The sequence below is a fragment of the Chelonia mydas genome, chromosome 5, assembly GCF_015237465.2.
Source record: "Chelonia mydas isolate rCheMyd1 chromosome 5, rCheMyd1.pri.v2, whole genome shotgun sequence".
Lineage (NCBI taxonomy): Eukaryota > Metazoa > Chordata > Testudines > Cheloniidae > Chelonia > Chelonia mydas.
In genome coordinates this window covers 33779130-33800086 of record NC_051245.2, presented here as the reverse complement: position 1 = coordinate 33800086, position 20957 = coordinate 33779130, and the positions used below count along the sequence as shown (strand labels likewise).

Sequence of the window (20957 nt, the reverse complement as noted above, 5' to 3'; positions counted from 1 at the left end):
AGATCACTCTCCCATAGCTTGTGCTGGTCAGTAAAGAGTGCAATTTACACATATTAGGCTTGGTTCTCCATTGCACTACATGTTGTGCTGTCATTTATACCAAGTAAAATGAGTGTAAAATGCTAACTCTCTGGTTTGGTGTGTTTTAGTCCAACTTTGCTCTGGAGGAAATGACAACCCAAGATGCAGGGCAACAGAAAATCAGGTCCATTTACATTTTCATTTCCTACATTAGATAATAGCTGTATTAAACAGAGAGAGAGAGAGAGAGAGAGAGATAAAATTATATCCAGATTACAACAGCCATTAGAATTAAATATTGAGTTGGTTGAATGTTCATATCTGAGCATCTAAACAGGATATGCAAATCTTCATTATACCTCTAGGCTAAAATATATTTTCTTTGTCTTCAATTGGTGAGGAGGCTAAAAGTTTGGGGTTGGATCTTTAAAGACTCCACTTTGTTTGGTGTCTGGGCAGCTGTGACTCTGAAAGCAAAGAATTTTTTCTTGGTGAAAGACTTTGGTGGACAGGAAGTGCAGGTTTGATTAGGGAGTGATGGATTACCAAGAGTGAAAAGTCATGAGAGAGGACCGAATACCGAAAGAGCTGTTGAAAAGGGAGTGTAGAGTGGAGGCATAGCGCTAATTTGGACTGTGACTGATCTATCAAGGTAAGTGTTGTATCCAGAATAAGAGATATGGGGCTTTCAAACAGCTGTTAGAAGCAAAAAGGAAAATATATGTCTTTCACAACTCTCAGTCACTAAACATTTTAGACCTAATTTTCAGTTGTGCTGAGGCCCAATTACATTGTTCTGGCAGTATAAATGGACATAAAGTGGTGAAAAGAGGTCTTAGCACAACTGAGAATCTGGTCCCTGTTTTACCTAATATTTTCCAACTACCTGTTCATCATGCGTGATAAAGCTGGCTTTGATCAGCTGGTGGCATAAATGCCTCAGCAAGAGAGTAATAAGGTGCAAATTTTTAATAGTGAATGTAATTAACTATTGAAACAATTTACCAAGTGTTGGGGGGGGGTGAGAGGCGGGGAAGGGAATTCTCCATCATTGGGGATTTTTAAATCAATACCAGATGTTTTTCTAATATATATGTTCTAGTTCCACCACAGCTATTGGATTTGAAGTAGGAATTACTTCAGGGAAGTCCTATGGCCTGCATTATTATGCAGGTCAGACTAGATAATCACAACTGTGCCTTCAGATCTATGAAGCTATGAAGAATTATGCGTAGGTATAATTTTAACATTGTTCTGACTTAGAACACTATCATTTCTTAAAATGACTATAATTGCTAGTCCCTGTCACTAATTGCAAATACATCATCATCAACAGTGATTTATATAGAAACTATAGGGCTATTTCCTTTGCATCAAGTTATTTAGTCTGCCTAAAGAGGAAGTAAATACATCTGCAATTATGTACTCTGCTTCCAACAAGTAGGAAATGTCCCAAACCATCTATATTTATCAAATAAAAATTGAACCACAGCGTTATATGGAACAAAGGGCAATGAGTAATTCATTGAAAAGATACAAGAAAGAAAGAATACAAAAGGGAGTCCTTGTAACTATCACACTTTCCTGATTCTTATCTTTTGCTTCCTATTTTTGACTTCTTATTTTGGACTTTGCAGCTTGGCTTCCTTTTGCAGCTTCCCTTTGAATCTTGCTTGTTTCATAGCATTGTGCTTATGGCTTTTTGTAAAGGAAGCCCGAGGAAGGATTGGCTAGTTCTGGAATGCATGGAAAAATATGTTTAGTTTAGGGACTACCCATCAGAAATTAACCATAATGATTTCCATATCTCTGAACTGATGATAATACTTCATACTTGCACAAAACTTTACATATCCAAAGTACTGAGTAAACACAATGGGCAAAATGCTTAGGCTTTGACTCAGTTTTTACTTGGTCCTTATTGAAGCTAATAGTATAATAGGGTAACACCTAAGTAAGGACAGGATAAAAGGCAGAGTAAGGGTCTTCAGCTTTGGGTTAATGAACACCTAGTACTGTGATGCATTGCTTACATTATTTTATATGGTGAGGAGTCTATTTCCTCTGGTTCATAATGCTCAATAACAATTGGAACCAATCTTGCAAAGTAATAGGTATAACTAAAGCACTCACAAAAATGGCCAAGTACCTGCTCCACCCCCGAAAACCCTGTATTTACTTGAGAAAATGGACAGTTGCAAAGGTATTATCCGTTCGCCTGTATGCACAAGTCCTAAAGTTGCATGTGTGCACACACATACAAATGCAGGATGCTCTGTTCAATACAGAAGGTTGAATGCTGGGTCTTGTAGCCTGTTTTTTTCAGAATAGGGTACCAGTTGTATAGCTTGGCATTGCTGTGATGTCTGCTAGGTGGCATGCATGGCAACATGTACTGTAAACTACTGTCAGTGATGGCTATTTTAATGCATTAGGGGTCTGATCTTGAAAACCCTTCCTCATTTAAATGATATGAGTGCTTCCTCTTAAATCAGGCTAGATTCTCTGCTGCTGTAAACTGGGGCAACTTCTTTGACTTTCACTGCGCCAATTTACAACAGAGAATTTGGCCCGGGGTTTGCAAGATCTAGCCTCTAACAACTGGGTGCAGCTCAATAGGAATGAAACACCTCATGGATTCATCAGGTAAAAGCAACGAAGCAGCCATTAAAACCACAGGGACTGATCACTGCATTTATTCCACTACTTAATCAGTTTGGTAGCTCATAACCAGTGTATTTTTCCCGTCTTTCTCATTATTTCTTATACACTACCTCTGTATTTGCTCATATTGTTTCCCTCCATATATGTGATTCTTGATACATTGTTATAATTTATTTTGGCTCCTGACTACAAGTACAGAATACTGATTCCATTCTATTCCAAATAATATTGGCTTGTTGCTATGGGAGTGTGTGGCTCTCTTTTACAATTTCTTTTTCCTTCCACATCTGTGTGTAATTTTTGATTTATCATCTCTCGGAGACATTCTCCTTGCGGAAACCCAAAAGTGCAAGATATCTTTCGTCCTTTTAGATCCTGTTCAGTGTTTTACACGAGTACGGCCTAAATCTACTTACAAAGAAGGACTTTACCAGCATGCTCTCTAGGAGTGGCAGCAGGGTATGCACAGGCACACATACTTATACCATTCTGCACACTCTTCTACTATTGTTTTCTCCCAGAGATGTCTCTCTTTAAAGGTAACGTAGCCTTGTGGAGAGAGTTAGGAAACAATACTCAGGATTTTGGGGGACGAGTTCTGGCTCCACCTGTGACTTGGACTATTTACACAATGTCTCTGAGTCTCAGTTACCCATCTGTACAGTGGAGCAATACCTACAGTATTCACCTCAGAGGGATATTATGTAGCTTCATACACTGGTGTTTGTAAATCACAGTGACATTCTCTGATGAAAGACGAGATTGTGTAGGTAAAAAGAGAGCATTAGGCGCACAGCAGAACATTAATTCTGTTCAAAGTAACCACAGGGCTCATGACTGCGTGTGGTTAAACTGGTGCTTTATTTCTGGAATGATAACTTGTTCACTGGAGAGTTGTGGGTGTCACATTTGGAATGGGGAGAGAGGTTTGTTTGGGAAGTACTCGTAGGTCTCTCTCTAGAAAATTTTGCTGAGTTCCTAGAAGGCAGGGCAGCCTTCAAAGAAATCCTGCTGCTTTCCTTTGGCAAAACAAGCATTTGCAATATGTCATGATCTCTCCTTTTCTCGAATCAGGGACAGTGTGTCTATTTCCAGTTTGTTTGTTCACCCTAATCTTGCACTTTCCCCCCTCACCTCTCTGGTTGCTAATTGCACTACTCACTTCCCCACTCGAATTCTTCCTTTCCTTTCCTGGGGTGGTTGTGTTGGATTCTGAAGGCCAAATTGTCTGCTGTTATCAATTGGTATCGCTCCATTGCAATCAGTAGAGCTGCGCCAGTTTACACTCTCAAAGATTTTGGCCCAGATGCTTATGAATTTGCTTTTAAATGAGACGTGTACAGTCCTGAATCTACTGGTGAGACAGACCTGAGCTAGTGCATTTAAAGAAACATCAACTGGCACTTGTAAATGGAGCTTCTGTTCTGTGTTATTGTGAAGCTTATAAGAAAGACACGTCACAAGTTCAAACCTTGTGTGCTGCCTGAAACCCCTCACTGCAAGTGTAACAGCTTCTTGGGCATGTGATACATATATTCCCGTTATATCATCTTTAAAATGTATTGCTGTCCGTCTACTTCTTACTGTGTTAAAAATGAACAGCAAAATACGGATATGAAAAGACCAGGAGCAGAATGTTAAAAGACTCAGAGCATCATCAGAATTAGAGATAGGAAAAAATATTATGTTCTCTATCCCCTATTCTTGCCAATGTAAGATTTCTCCTTAAAAGGCTGAATGGAGATTTGGATACACACTTCAAAACCATGTGTATCTTCATAACATAGCTTAACCTTTGGGGTTTTTATAAAATTGTACAGAAAATCTTACAAGAACTAGCTTTCCTAAATGATTCCTAGTACTCCCTGCTTCTGGTTGAGCCAGAAATTGTACCATCTTGACATGTTCATGTGTAGTCCTGTTTGGAAGCTGGAAGAGCAAAGATGCACAAAAGTGAAAAATAATGGAAAGAGAAGTTAACCAAATCTTTCTGAGACTCAGAGTAGTGGGGTGAGTTTTGGGTGAAAGTTTATGTGGGGGGGACTGTTCTTATTTTATCTGAATCAGTTTGCATATCCCTGCTCAGGACTCAGATTCATCCACTCCAAGAGCTGTCCTGCTCTGTAACAAGACCTACTCCCCTTCAATTTTCTCAGTCTCATCTGCCTACTAAGTTGCAACATTCAGCATTTAACGTTTTTTTCTTAACCATTGCAAAGTTACAGAACATCCAAAAATTTGGGCATTGAAAGGTCCTATTCTATGCTATTCTGTTCCGCACTGCACTCACCACTGTAGTATCTGAGTGCCTTAAGCAACGTGACTAACAGCTGTCATGTGTTTGTTCTCTCATCAGCTCTCCTGGGGGGAGAAGTATGTGTACTGGAGTGTTTTGGTTTGGAATTTTTGTTATATATATACCCACACCCACATGTTGCTATATGTTTATGTTAGAGAAGACAAGTTTAACAACATAGAAGGATAGGTGGCCACATACAGAGTTAGGGCTCGGTCCTGTTCCCATTAACTTTGATGGCAGCAGGATTTGGGCCTTAGAGGTTTGTTTAGTGATTATATTGATTTTTAACTCTTCTGGAGATTTTTCCTTTGCATCAAAAGTTTCTCTCCCTCTGCTGACTCATCTGTCTTACTGAGTTGCTGGCCTGTTTGCCATTTCTTGTCATAGCTCTGATAGTTGGAATAAACCTCACGCTGGGGGAGGAGTAAGGACTTTGGGCCTAATTCTCCTATCAGCTACCCTGGTGGGACTCAGGAGTAACGCTGCCTAAGCTGATGAAGTGAGATCAGTGTGAAACCGGAGTAGGTGGGAGGAGAATCAGTTTGGACCTGTGTAGACAGTGATGGTGAGGGACTGAGCTTTTCCCTGTGATCATTAGGTAATTTTAGGAAATTAAATTGATCATTTTCTGAAGTTTCTGGAGAGGGACCTACAAAATACTGACTTCTGTCTGACTCATTTCGTAGGTTTAGCATTGATCTTTGAATGAAAAATATATCTATCTAACTAAATGCTGATGCAACTGGTCTTTAGTTTTTATGAGTATCCGTTCAGTGCAAAGCAACAAAAGTATCACTCACATTTTTTGGCTCTTATGTTAGCTAAAGGGCATAATCACATTTTCTTCTTTGAAGTAGCCATTCACTTACTTATTGAGGAGAAAGCAAGGACTTATTTTTTAAAATGAGCTTCCTTCAGCACTGGTACAGTCGGACATGATTTTTCACCTGGCCTCAGGAACACTATCTGTAGGACAAAGCGGTTCTGTAAGTGATATGTTCAGCCTCAGAACAATTCCTGTCCTGAAAGAAGGTATGTAACCGACTGAATTTTTTTGTTTTTTGTTTTTGGCAGACGTCCTTGAGCATTTGAGACGGATGTGAGAGCGTTTTTAGTCCTCATGCAAAACAACCAACTAAACATAACAGATTACATCAGCTCAGGCTTTTCAATTCCTGGATGGCAGAGGAGTGCTAATCCAACCTTCATCCTGGATTTCACAAACTAAAACAAGGAAGGCTGGCAGGAGGACAGCACGGTCGGACTGAGGAAATTGACGACGGCGAAGCATGTGGGCAACACACTGTATAAAGCTCATAAACTTGTAGGCTGATGTGCAGCTACTACTTTGGATTCCTCATTGCTGCTTCCCTCAGCACAAAACCACAAGGCTGAACGTTAAACCTGCTCTTTGGAACTGAGCGTTTATCACTGTGAGACATGAAGAACTTCCTGTTTTTCACCATCCTCCTGGTACCAGTGCACATCGGAACTGCTTGGAGTGCAAAATATGCAGTTGATTGCCCTGAACCTTGCGACAGTAATGTGTGTAAAAGTACTTTGCGCTGTAAGCGAACAGTGCTTGACGACTGTGGCTGTTGCAGAGTCTGTGCAGCAGCCTTGGGGGAGACTTGCTACCGCACTGTCTCAGGTATGGATGGTGTCAAATGTGGGCCTGGGCTGAAGTGCCAGTTTTACACTGAGGAGGATGACTTTGGTGATGAGTTTGGTATCTGCAAAGGTAAACAATATTCACTTGCATGCATCTACTACCTAAATTTATTGCTGGCATCCTGCTTGCAGAAAGTTAAAATTGAAAAGTGGGATTTTTCATTTCAAACAATAATATTATCCTTTGCAAAGAGGAGAGTGAAAAAATATCCTCTCATATTAAAAGAGCTTCTATTTCTGCTGTTTAAGGGTATTTAAAATGAAAATCTCTCTTCAAATTGGGAGATTTGTGAAGAAATATTTTGGTGGATTGAAACTTGGAAGGCCTGGGTACTAGTTTTGGCACTGCCACTGATTGGTTGTGGAAACGTGGACAAATTTTAAAAGCCCTAGTCCCGCAAGTAGATCGATGCTAGTGGATCTCTGAACCTGCATGGAGCTCCACTGGGCTTTGCACAGACACAGAGGTCCCCCCATGCATTGTAACTTGCAGGATCGGGGCTTAACATCTCCACCAATAAAATGGGAATAATAGTACTACTTTACCTCACAGGGGTGTTGTGAGGATTAATTCATTAGTGTGTATGAGGTACTCAGATACTACAGGTATGAGGGCCCTTAGTTTACACAGTCTAATAGCATGACTATCAGTAAAAGACCTCAGGGGCCAAAGACATCATTGATGTAATTTCACTGGCTTCAATAAGGTTATACCAGGAATGAAATGGCCCTGGGATTTTTAAAATCATCTGAATGATCAATATGCAATAACATTTTTCCAGTGGAACCTGCACATCGATTTCCTTCAGTACAGAGCAGAATGGTATCCCTTCATCAAATACATACACCAGTCACGTTAAATAGGAGATTTTCTTAAATGAGACAAAGTATTAAACTACAGAAAATTATGATGTTCAAATTCGAAATAAAATAAATAAATAACCTAATAGGGCACAAATGCAGTGAGTCAGTGTCTACCAAGAATTCCTTTGCCAGTGAAATTTGTAGATACAGACTCTCTTCTGAAATAACGTCCACAAAACTTAAGAAATCTAGGTGGTTGTTAGATGTCTGTGAATGTGCTGAGAAAGAAATGAGTTAGGGCCAGATCCTGCAAAAACACATGTAAATGGATTCACATATAATACATACATGTAACACACAGGGAAAGTTACTCCCATGCATGCTTGAGGAGGAAGCTCTTCATGTTTAAATGATTCCCAACCCAGTTTTATTTTCATGGACTATAAGTTTATGGTCTAAAGATCCTAGTTTAGGTGCAGTCAACTGTAAAAATGTATGTTACTGAGTTGGTTGATGCTAGTTGATTTTTAGTTTATTGATTGGATTGTAGTGCAAAATACCATCTATAATTTATACAAAAAATACTTAAAATGAGTATATACTTTTGCTTGCTCATGAAAAGTTCTTTGTAATTGTACATTTAAGAATGGGTAAAAAGAAATGCTGAGGAACAGGAGTTCTGAATCTCTGGAGCAGGATGAGGTTATGCCACTGCAAGAATATGTAGGAACTCAGGGTGAAATCTTGGCCCCACTGAAACCAATGAAAATACTCCCATTGACTTCAAAACAGTCAGGATTTCACCCTTACTTTTAAAACAATACTCAGGAGCTCTTTTCCCATAAATTCCTTTATCCGATGTTGTATGAGTCTCATTCCTAATGCACTTTTTTCTCCTTCATCTCATCCTCTGACATAGTACAGTCTCCTTTTAGCCATCTGTGAATTTTAATATAGAAAGTCTAGTGCTGAACAGGTATTGTACCGGTGACTGTCTGGTAGCAGATCATGCTGCTAGCAGATGGGGTGATTTAAATATTTAAAATATATCATGAGATTCAGGATTCCTGGGTTTTGTCCTAAACTGTATCATTGCATCACTTTACAAACTGGTAATCTGAGGCTAAGTCACTTGTCCAAGATTTCAAAGCGTTAACCAATCTTTGTAAAGTTCTTGGAGATCCTTAGATAAAAAGTGTTATGTCAGTACATGGTATCATTATTATGATTATTTTAATACCAAATTAGAATAAACAGTCCAGAGACCTGATGCTTTGCCCTTTTACTAGGTACTGTCATTTTAATATTTTTGTTATTTTTGTCATAGTGAAGGCCTGATCCTGCTCCCATTGAAGTCAATGGGAGTTTTGCAATTGACTTCAGTAGCAGCAAGATCAGGCTTTTATTGTGCATAAAATTCTAACAGTTAACAGAAAAAATTACTCCAATTTCTCAGGCCTTTAAAACCTGGACAAAAAATTGATAAACTCATAGATTATTCCACTATGGACTTGTGTGTGTTTATTATTATATTCTATATAAACTCCTATACCTCCCTCATCATTGCAGTATCTGAGCATCTTCCAGTAGTGCATTAAGCAATATGCCTAACAGCTGTCACATCTGTTTATTCTTTCCTTCATCTTCTCCCTTAGATGAGAATTGTGTGAGCAGTGTTTGCTTTTGGTGGGGTTTTATTGTTGTTTTAACTGTACACTGCTACGTGTGTATCACAGTGCAAGACACCTGCACCTGTATTCCCCCTCAGTGATCCACCGAGGGCACCCACTCTAGGCTCCCGGCTCCTAAGCTGTCACCTCTCTTGGGTAGAGACCCATGTCTCTCTCTTTCCTGACCAGGGTTTGTCCCAGGCTGCAGTTTCCTGCCTACACTGTAATATTTCCAGCAAGCCAGACTGCCTAAACAGGCCAACATCTGCACTTTGCTTTCTCTTTGAAGGCCATGAACAGCTGTAATTGCCAGCACTTATACGTTACTACACAGCTCTTTATAAGAAAACATGTTTATTTTTAAGGTGAAAGCCTTGCAGAGAAGACATATTAAAAACAATCAAAGTTCCTATATCCTTGCCAAAAGCTTACCAGAGGTTACCCATCAGTCTTATGGGGTTTCGGTAGGCTGCAGTCCTTCCAACTCTTCTCTCAAAGAATTGGAGTCCCCCTTTGGACAGAAGGTCCTGTTCCTTTGCTCAATCAGAAATAAGGCCCCGAGTCCATTTAAACTCAGTCATTTCTCCAAAAGTCCTTTCTTTGTCTGTTGGCCTCTGGAGAATCTAGTTTGAACTAGTATATGCGAGCCTCCCTGGAGATGGTACCTCTGTGTGGGGGGATTACAAGATGGCTGATTTGCTTTAATCATCGCCCACTGTTTTTAGTTCCTGGAGGAGCTGTGGTAGCCCTCCCGCAATGCAGCAGCACACAATTATACACAAGCCATTCATTTAAAACCATGGACCCCTAAGATACTTCATGAGGTTGTAATATTTGTCAGATGTCCCCCATCAAGAAGTTACATACCATCTTGACCCACAGTAATACATAAACTCAGTACCATGAGGTCTTTCAGGAATATTGCAGGAAACTGCCATATCTGTCACAGTGTTTATGTTAAAGAAGGCAGGTTGAAGAAGTGCATCTTGCACTTGGAGCAGAAGGTGGCAAGGTTTGTGATGGTCTTTATGTGCTGTGGAAGTTTGTTCCACGGTCTCAGACTGACCCCGGAGAAAGCTCTGTCTCTTATACAGATGAGCCTTTCCCCTACCATAGAAAGTTCCGTTGTGCCTGAGGTCATCCTGGAGCATTAGGCAACCTTTTAGATATGCTGGGCCCAGGCCATTGAGCCCCTTGAAGATAAGAATCGAGACTTGAGTACGCTTGCTTATAAATGGGAGGCTTAATTTAGGGTGGTAGTTGGTTAGAAACAATGTATCCAGGTTTCAGAGTAGCAGCCGTGTTAGTCTGTATCCGCAAAAAGAAAAGGAGGACTTGTGGCACCTTAGAGACTAACCAATTTATTTGAGCATAAGCTTTAGTGAGCTACAGCTCACTTTGCATCCGATGAAGTGAGCTGTAGCTCACGAAAGCTTATGCTCAAAAAAATTTGTTATTCTCTAAGGTCCCACAAGTACTCCTGTTCTTTTTAATGTATCCAGGGTGAGTTTCTTTCTTTTTTAAAAAAACTTTTTAATAAGGCAAACTTACAATAAATCATTAACATACTGCATCATACATTATTTATTACTTGTTCAGGATCAAATTAATGTTAGAAGAATGAGTCTAAAGATTCTGACTTCTTGTCTGGGGAGCCCTCCTCTGAATATGCTAAAAAAGGGTGAGCAAATTTCTAAATACCTGTCCTCTTTTTGTCACTTTCACATTTGGTCCATCACCAGGACAGTCCCTATTTTACTATATGACAATTCCATAAGAGGAGAAGTCACATATTTTCAATAAAGTGCAATACAAAGTGTTGCTGCTAACTATAAAAAATAAATTAATTTGTTGTTCTGTTTAAAATGTCGATCCTTTTCCGGAGCATTAAGCAAGCAGGTCAGGGGATCTCTAGGAAGCTGGCATTTTGTCATAAGATGAATCTCTTCAATAATTTCCTCCCAAAACCTTCTTTCTGGACATAACCACCACATGTGCAAGTATCTTGCTCTTACCCCACAACCCCTCCAACAGAGCATTTCCCTAGTAGCAAAAATATGCTGGATATTAATTGGAGTCAAATGACATCTATGCAGTAATTTACTCATATTGGAGATGTGTATGTCCCCTGTCTGACATAAATCCTTCACCTATCTTTTCATCTGGGTTATTTTCTTAACATCTTTTCCAATCAAAATTTTACATATCTTACAAATTAAACCTTTTGTTCCAGCTTGCTCCTGGGTGAGCTTCTCAAATGTTGTTAAAGGTCTAGATAGAGCCAGCATGTATCCGGATTTCACAATACAATGTTTGACTTTAAATATCAACAATTTAGGATCTTTACATTACTGCATATTTCCTTGTATAATTTCAAATCAGAATCCAGGAGCAGCTGTCCAAACTGAGTCATCTCAGCACCTCCCCACAACAAATACTCCCTTTGATATGTCTTGGGGATAAATTCCTGACTAATGAAAGTAGCTGAAGGAGCGGGCCCACGGTGAATTTCAAACTATTGCATGTTGGAAGGAGGAAAGGAAGATTCCGTCTCTGAATGAGGTGTTGGCACCAGTTGCTCACGGCTGTCTTTCACAAGGCAGGAAGGGCATGGGTCAGATTCACAACAAGTCTTGGACTGAGATTCCTTTACAGTGTCCAGTACTTCTTTAGAAGTGAATGTTCTGCACTCCGGACATGCAAGAGGGTCTTTGTTGGCTGGCATAGGGGGAGCAGATACATGCTGTTTAAGAAGCCTTGCCAAATGAGCCTGAGCTTTTCAACAAAGTAGAATGATCATTCTTCACAACACTTGGTGCTGGGTTTTCTTGTGGGTTGTAGGCACTCAAGATTGATGAAGAGGTTTACCATGCTGGATAGCTCCTTTGGGCAGGATTTGGCAGCTTCAGTGGAGGCTGATAGGAAGGTTCTGTTGTCCTTAATACAGCCTCCCCAGAGGCTGCAAATTAATTATAAATTTACGTAAATTAATATTGAGCCTGGACTGTAAGTTTAAGAAACTCTGAAGTATTCCTGTTGTTAAGAGAGACTTTGTGCAAATTGGATTAAAGAAAACATCAGATAGTACATATATTTTAAACTATACATCCATTATAAATGCATACTTATGCTCAACATTTACATTGTCTTTAATTTGCAGTATAATGCTACAAGTGCTTCAGGGAAATGTTTATCAGGATACATTTTTAAATAAAATTGTGATTATTGCACATACTATTGGGGATGAAAGATGTATAATGGAAAATAAAGAATAATCATAATCAATAATAAGTGGAAACTATTTGAAACAAAAGTTGGCATTTCAGCATGCTTAAATCCCAATGAAAGTTCTTTTACTTTTAAGAACATATGCAGACAAGATATTAAGAAAACAAATAGCAAACCACTACTGGAAGGCATTCAGATACTACAGTGATGAGTGCAGTAAAAGAACCAGCATAGAATAGGAACTGCACCTTTTGGGATTACTTTGGTAAATAAGGCTTTTGATTTGCCTTCTTTCAGAATGTCCTTATGGTACCTATGGAATGGAATGCAGAAAAACTTGCAACTGCCAGTCTGGTATATGCGACAGAGTAACTGGAAAGTGTTTGAAGTTCCCATTTTTCCAACTTTCTGCTTCAAAGCCACCAAACAGACGAAAATTAATTTCACATACAGGTAAGACTTGATGGGGCACTTCATTTTAATTGCTCAACCAGCACATTGTATATTGTGTATGTGTACACTGATGATGCTGTGCAAATAAGTAATAATGCATGTTTTATTTTTCCCCACTGAGAGCTCACAGTAATGTTTTACTAAGCTTGCTACAGACAAAGAATTACATATAGGTGCATCTACATTAGGAAAAAGGGTGTAACTTTAGTTAGTAAATAAAATGTGTTTAAATCCTAGTTTGGAAAAGTCAGTTTGTAGTTATAAGCAGGTTAAGGTAAATTGTGGGGAGAAGGGGTAGGCCAGGTTTACCTCACCAGCTAATGTGTGAAAATTATAATAGCCTTGTCCACACATGTGTTAGCTAACACATGGTAATAAAATCACCTTTTTTCCAGTGAAGATCACCTTTTAGTGAACTTTACATGTTCTTTAATTCCACAGCAAACTGCTTTTTGCGTCAAATTAGCTAAGTTGCTCATCATTACACATCACATGGGAAAACTACTTTGAAATAATAAATTAACTGAGATTGAAAATTGAAAATGATTTTTTTATAGTTACAGGCATTTATTCTATTTAAAGATTATACATTTAGCTAAACCTACTTACATCAGATGTTTTCAGAGTTTTAAAGATTTACTGGGGATACGGGTGTATTTGGTTGGAGGAAGGAGAGATGTATCTTTGAGATACCCTGTTCTCATGAGCTTCCCATTTCTGTTTTCTCACCTATCTTTGATCCATATGTCTTGCAGACCCAAAGTTTGAAGTAAATGGGAGCTTTATCATTGGTTTTAATGTGTCCAGGGTTTCACCCAGACCTTGAAACCTCTAATATTCACTCAGCACTTGAGACAGACCAATTAATGACAGTAACATATTTCATAATAGTTCATATGAGGATCCCAAAGGACTTTGCTTAATATTAATGAGCCTTCATTAGTCAGGTACATACTGTGGGCCAAATCCACAGCTAATGTGACCAGTATAAATTCACCTATTTTCATCAGCTGATGATCTAGCCCCGGTTGTTGTTATCAAGACACAGAGAGGTTAAGCAACTTGCCCAAGCTCACACAAGAAGTCTGGGCCAGAGCTGAGAACTGAACCTAGATCTCCTGGTTCTCTGTCCTGTGCTTATTAGCTCACACCTCTTACAGGCTATAATTTTGGGGAAATAATGTAACTAGATGACATGTAACGTGGATTATCAACAGAGATTTTTCAAAAAAGTGTTTTCCAGCCTAGAGATGTAGATGTATAAAAACATTGTATTTAACCCAATTTATGTGATATTCACTTCTTTTTTTTTAACTTTCAGAGAATGACATGGCATCGGGGGATGGTAACTCTGTAAAGGAGGAATTTGTCAAAGAGAAAGTAATTAGCTCTCCAGTAATGAAATGGTTAAATCCTCGCTGATATTTACTTACATTGGTAGGACTTTCAAATGACCGCATTTCTCACACATTATTGAATATGCAACAACACACTTTAAAAACAAAATACATCTATAGCATATGAAAATGTAACCTCTGAAGACCAATTGTGATTCTGTGCATCGTCAGAAAAAATGTTTACTTACAAAATAGACTGTACAGTTTATATGATTTTTGATATTTGTTTTGATAAGTATTTCAACACTGAAATGTATTATGGATTGCTGAATGTATAGTCATATTGAAAACCAGTACCTCCCCCCACCAGCATTTGAACAATGTGTAAGGGCCCATTCCTGCATTTCCCGTGCAAGAAAATTCCTGTTGAATTCAATGGATGTTTTGTGTGAGTAAAAGCTGCTGACGTGGAGCCAATGTTAGGGTGATGCAAGTTGGCAAAAGCTTGGAAATGCAGAGTTAAAAACTGATGTCCTTGACTCACACCAGTAAGAATAATACTAATGTAAAGGGCACAATGGTGTGAATTCAATACATCAACCTTAACTTTGAATATTTTGGCTTTTGTTAGTTTTGTGACAATTAAAAAGGTGTAACATTACTTTAAGCCAACGGGTCTCAAACTGTTGGTTGGGACCCCATTTTAATGGGGTTGCCAGGCCAGCATTAGACTTGCTGGGAGCCTGGGTTGAAGCCCAAGCCTGAGCTCCATCCAGATCTGGGGCATCGGGACTCGGGCTCTGACCCCCTAATCCCCCACCCAGGGTGGCGGGGCTTGAGCTCCAGCCCCGTCTCCCCCCACCTGTGGCAGCGGGGATCTAACCCCCCACTCCCCCTCCCCAAGTCACATAGTAATTTTGTTGTCAGAAGGGGGTCGTGAGGCAACGAAGTTTGAAAACCGCTGCTTTAAACTCATCATTTGAACTTATACAATGTGCATTACTTACCTGACATTATGTAAAAACACATACAGTATTAAAGTATATTCCCAAGGGTGGCTTTTGTGTTCAGTAGCCTGCAATGGCCCTGAAGGAGTACTGGAGTATCAGCATAAATATGCATTATAAATAATCCATGTCAGAGATTCTGGAGACCTAGGATAGGTCTAGGATACCTTAGTGACTAATTCTTCATCCCCTTCTTAGTGCCTAAACTTTCATCCCCTTAAGGGGTTGTAGGAGTGGCCAATTGCTCAGTCAGTCCATATTTGGTTATGTATCAATATGGCATAAAACATCATAATGTTTATATAGGCACACCTTAAAACCTTCTTATATAATAGCCATTACTGCCCGTGTGCAGAAACCCATTTGTAAAAATCAATACTTTGTGGTTTTTACTTAAAAAAAGAAAAAGACACAGATCCTTAGATAGTGTAAATTAATCTAGCTCCATTTAAGTCAAAGGAGCTACTTTGATTTACATATCTGAGGATCTGGCTCATAAAATAAATCGGTCTAATTGGAGACCCAGTCTGGTTTCCATTGAAATTAATTGTAGTTTTGTTATTAACTTCAGCGAGAGAAGGTGCAGGCCATACTGATGGTAATTTGGTGTAGGATCTGAAAACGTATGTAAAAGCACCCAATAAAAGAAACCCGAAATAGTTTCAGGGTTATTAGGGACTGATCACAACCTATTAGAGTCAACCCGAGTCTTTCCATTGACTACAATGGATTTTGCAACAGGCCCTAAAAGAACAAAAATTATATTACAACAGGGAATGTCTACAAATTAAAAGTGGTTAAATGGACAACAGTCAGAAAAAGAAACAGAAAACCATGGCTGACATACAACACCTTTTAGACTGCGCTAAATTGTTATGACTGAAGTAGGGATTTTAATGGAAGTGCTGTCACAATCGCAACTACAGTGGTACAGACAGTACCTCTGTAAAATGCTGTATTGGTTTGAAACATTTACAGGCATCAGGGCTGATCCTGTGGCTACTGATGTCAGTGACAATTTCTACATTGACTTCAACGGGAACAGGGTCAGAGCCATATTCTTTATTGGGCCAGATAAAGTTATTTAAATGTCTTTTAAATACTTACATGCTTTTTTTTGTTATTTCCTACAGTGTCATGAATGACATTATGGATTCTTGAATGTAAATCTAATAAGCTGGTTGGTTTTAAAAAAGTATATGTTTATTATTGTTCAATAAATCCCCTATAAAACCAGTCTTTTGTGTCTGTCCATGAATCAGACTCTAAAATTGATGATGATGGTACAGCTACTGCAGGTGCAGCAAAGAAACTGCATATTATGGCCAAAATTCTGCTTCCAGATTCACACAGATTATATCAACTTTGAGAGGGTTCAATTCTAGTTAGAAAATAGGCAGGGGGAGGAGTTCGTAAATATTTTACAAAATGTTTTCCCCTCATTTTTTGTCAAATTTATGAAATTGCTTGAAATTTCCCCAGAGCTCTAGTTGCAGCTAACCCCATAAACCAATCCTCAACATCTAAAATTGGTTCCAATGTGACATTGTGATGTGAACAAACACTGTCCTCCTCCTTTTGAAATATATTTCCAATTGTTGTTCCACCAAAGGCAATGGTTCTATACTGGTGGACGCAACAGTGCAAATGCTAGCGCAGACACATGCAAAGGCTACCACTTCTACCATTTTGTTGCCTAAACCTGGAGAGTTAGACATTAGCACTCCTACCATGCCACCGCCAATCAGTAGTAGTAACTGCATCAGTAGTAGTAACAGTGGGCAATTTAAAGCCAAAAGGTAAGCATAGAGACAGCCATTGGCACATCAGTGTAGCTTCTGTTCAGCAGGCTAGATCACACCCAATTTGGATTTTCCCTTGAATTATGTGCCTGACCCAAATTCTGCAGATTCAGAAAATTCTCACTGCCAAACTGGAGATATTCTTCTTCGAGTGATTGCTCATGTGTATTCCACAATAGGTGTGCGTGCTCACCACGTGCACCAGTGCCGGAAGTTTTTCCCCTAGCAGTACCCGTAAGGGGGAGTGCCCCAGCGACCCCTGGAGTGGCACCTCCATGGCGCAGTATAAGGGGAGATGCACGCTCCCGCCACCCTCAGTTCCTTCTTGCCGCCAGTGAAGGTGTGTCGGAACTACTCTGCTCCAGCTTTGCTGTAGCTCGTCCCCAGATCTGCTTGTTCATTCAGTGTTGGTACCTGTAGTTAGTTAGCTGTTTAGTTAGTTCAGTTAGTTAGAGTGCCTGGGCCAGGGCATGCCCCATGCCCTGGGTTTTAAGTCATGTGACACTTGTTTTTGATGGGATGCTCAGGGGTGCCCTGCCAGTTCTCATCAGGGATCCACCCTCAATAAAGCTTCCCTTCTCCAATCGGTTGTGTGCTTTCCTCCTGGAGTGGTTGTGGCTGACCTCGGACCAATGGGTCCTCAACACCATCTCCCGGGGCTACACCCTCCAGTTTACGTCCTCCCCGCCCAACCATCCACCGCCCCTGTCCCTCTTTGGGGACCCCTCGCACAAAGCTTTGCTCGAGCAGGAGGTGGGGCGGCTTCTGGGCCTAGGAGCAGTGGAACTGGTGCCCAGGGAGTTCAAAGGCAAGGGGTACTACTCCCACTATTTCCCTATCCTGAAGGCCAAAGGAGGACTCAGGCCCATCCTGGATCTGCGAGGTCTGAACCAGTACATGGTGAAGCGGAAGTTCGACATGGTCTCCCTGGCCTCCAACATCCCCTCCCTTGATCCCGGGGACTGGTATGCTGCCATCAATCTACAGGACCTGTACTTCTATATTCATATATTTGAGGGGCACAGACGCTTCCTCCGTTTTGTGGTGGGCCAGAATCACGACCAATTTACAGTCCTCTGGTTTGGCCTGTCCATTGCCCCCATATATTTACAAAATGTATGTCGGTGGTAGCGGCCTACTTCAGGTGCCGGGGGGTCCAGATCTTTCCCTATCTGGATGATTGGCTGATCAAGGGCAGCTCCCGGTCACAGGTGTGGGATCACATGACGCTCCTCCTGTCCACGTGCACCGCTTTCGGCCTGTTGGTATACAACACCAAGTCCACGTTAATCCTGGTTCAATGCATAGAGTTTATCAGGGCACTCCTGGATGCCTCGTTGGCCAGAGCCTCCCTCCCACCGGACAGTTCAAGACCCTGAAGGGGCTCATCGACACGGTCACAAGGTTCCCAGTGACAACAGCCAGAGTGTGTCTCCAGCTCTTGGGTCACATGTCGGCGTGCACGTACGTGGCCTGTCACGCCAGACTCAGGATGAGGCCCCTCCAGCTCTGGTTGGCCTCGGAGTTCTCCCAGGCCAGGGACAGGATGGATAAGGTCCTCACCATACTCGACTCAGTGATCGCCTCCTTATGGTGGTGGTCCGCCCCAAGCAACATGGTTCAAGGGTTCCCGTTCAGGGACAGGGCCCCGTCTCTGGAACTGATTTCTGATGCGTCGGATCTGGGTTGGGGGGCCCATGTGGGGAATGTTCAGACCCAAGGTCTGTGATCGGCTCAGAATCTGATCCAACACATAAACATCAAGGAACTCAGGGCGGTATGGCTGGCATGCGTGGCCTTCCGCTTGCACCTGGAGGGCAGGGTGGTCAGGGTCCTCATGGACAACACGGCCTTGATGTTCTATATCAACAGGCAAGGCGGGGCCTGATCCTCTGCCCTCTGCTGTGAAGCCCTCAGGCTGTGAGATTTCTGTATAGCCCATGACATCTGCCTAAAAGCTTTCCATTCACCGGGTGCCTGGAACGCATGGGCGGATCGTTTGAGTAGGGACTTCTCCTCTCAGCATGAATGGTCTCTCCACCTGGAAGTGGCTCACAGGCTTTTCCAAGTGTGGGGGACTCCCCAGGTGGACCTGTTTGCGACACAGCAGAACCGGCGCTGTCCCCGGTTCTGCTCCGGGGGGGACTGGGACGGGGCGCTATCTCTGATGCCTTCCTCCTATCGTGGTCAGGCCAGTTTCTCTACGCCTTCCCCCCATTCCCACTGATCAGCAAGGTCCTGGAAAAAGTAAAGATGGGCAAGGCCTGTGTCCTCCTGATTGCCCTGGCATGGCCCAGGCAACATTGGTATCGGACCCTCATGGGCCTGGTGGTTGCTCCGCCGTGGCCGTTGCTGTTCTGCCCGGACCTGCTCTTCCAGGACCAGGGCCGCCGCCTCCACCCCAGCCTACTGGCTCTCCACCTTATGGCATGGCTGCTCAATGATTAGGTAGGGAGGAAAGGATGTGCTCAGAAGGGGTTCAACGCTTCCTCCTAGAAAGCAGGCAGCCCTCCCCACACCGTGCCTGCTTGACAAAGTGGTCCTGGTTCTCCAGATGGGTGGATGAGTGGGGCGTTTCCCTGGTGGCCACCCCGATCCAGCTTATTCTGGACTACCTTCTCCACCTTAGAGCCCAGAGCCTGGCGCCCTCGTCAGTCAAGATGCACCTGGCGGCCATATCGACCTTCCATCTGCCGGTGCAGGGTCACATGGCATTCTCCCATGCTATGACTGGCCAGTTCCTCAAGGGGTTGGACCATATTTTTCTGTATGCTAAGTACCTGGTCCTGCAGTGGAATCTGAACCTGGTGTTGGCCCATCTCACGGGGACCCCATTTGAGCCACTGGTCACGTGCTCCTGGTCCCATCTCTCATGGAAAGTGGCCTTCCTGGTCGCGATCACGTCAGCCAGGCGGGTCTCGGAGCTCAGGGCCCTGACCTCCGAGCCTCCATACACGGTTTTTCATAAGGACAACACTTCGCCCACACTTGGCGTTCCTCCTGAAGGTGGTCTCTGCCTATCACATGGGTCAGGACATTTTTCTACCGGTCCTCTGCCCCAAGCCCCACGCGTCCAGTAAGGAGTGCCGACTCCACATGCTCGATGTGCGACGGGCTGTGGCTTTCTACCTCGAGTGGACCAAGCTGTTCAGAAAGTCCTTGCAACTGTTCATCGCCTTGGCTGAGCGGGTGAAAGGTCGGTCGATCTCCACTCAGCGGCTCTCCAACTGGATCACTTTGTGCATCCGTACCTGTTACGATCTGGTGGGTATCCCCCCCGCCACTGATTCTGGAAGCACACTCGACTCGAGCGCAAGCCATGTTGGCTGCCCTTTTGGCCCACGTCCCCACCCAGGACATTTGTAAGGCTGCCACGTGGTCTTCAGTTCACACGTTCACCTCGCACTATGCGATCATCTCCCAAACCAGGGATGATGCCGGCTTGGGCAGGGCTGTACTCTGTCCCGGGAATTTGTGAACTCCTACCCACCTCCAACAGATATAGCTTGGATTCACCGACTGTGGAATACACATGAGCAATCACTCGAAGAAGAAAAGACAGTTACCTTTTCCGTAACTGGTGTTCTTCGAGATGTGTTGCTCATGTTTATTCCACATCCCACCCTCCTTCCCCTCTGCCTGAGTTGTCTGACAAGAAGGAACTGAGAGTGGGGAAGTGCACAGCTCCCCTGTCAGAATTTAAAGGGAAGGGGTTAAAGAGCTCTGATACGGTACTATAAAATCCTCTGACCTGTAAAGGGTTAAGAAGCTCAAGTAACCTGGCTGGCACCTGACCAAAATGACCAATAAGCAGACAAGATACTTTCAAATCTGGGTGGGGGAAAAAAGGTTTTGTCTGTCTGTGTGATGCCTCTGCCCAGGGACAGATCAAGAAAGCAAGCAATTCAACTCCTATAGAGTTAGTAAGTAATCTAGTTAGAAAATGCGTTAGATTTTGCTTTGGTTTTTGACTTGTGAAATTCGCTGTGCTGGAGGGAATG

General features: G+C 42.1%; 1 protein-coding gene across 2 annotated transcripts; it reads left to right on the top strand.

The window, feature by feature from the left end:
• Positions 1-5457: 5457 nt before the first annotated feature.
• On the top strand, positions 5458-16391 carry ESM1 (endothelial cell specific molecule 1). Of its 2 annotated transcripts, none has more exons than XM_043547200.1 (4): positions 5458-5970; positions 6059-6635; positions 12655-12810; positions 14132-16391. In XM_043547200.1, exons 2-4 carry the CDS (start codon positions 6425-6427, stop codon positions 14230-14232), a joined length of 468 nt encoding a protein of 155 aa, XP_043403135.1. In that variant the 5' UTR covers positions 5458-5970; positions 6059-6424; the 3' UTR covers positions 14233-16391. The 2 variants fall into 2 exon arrangements, with proteins under 2 accessions (XP_043403135.1, XP_007053923.1); XM_007053861.4 differs by having other exon boundaries at positions 5704-5970; positions 6059-6725.
• Positions 16392-20957: the final 4566 nt, after the last annotated feature.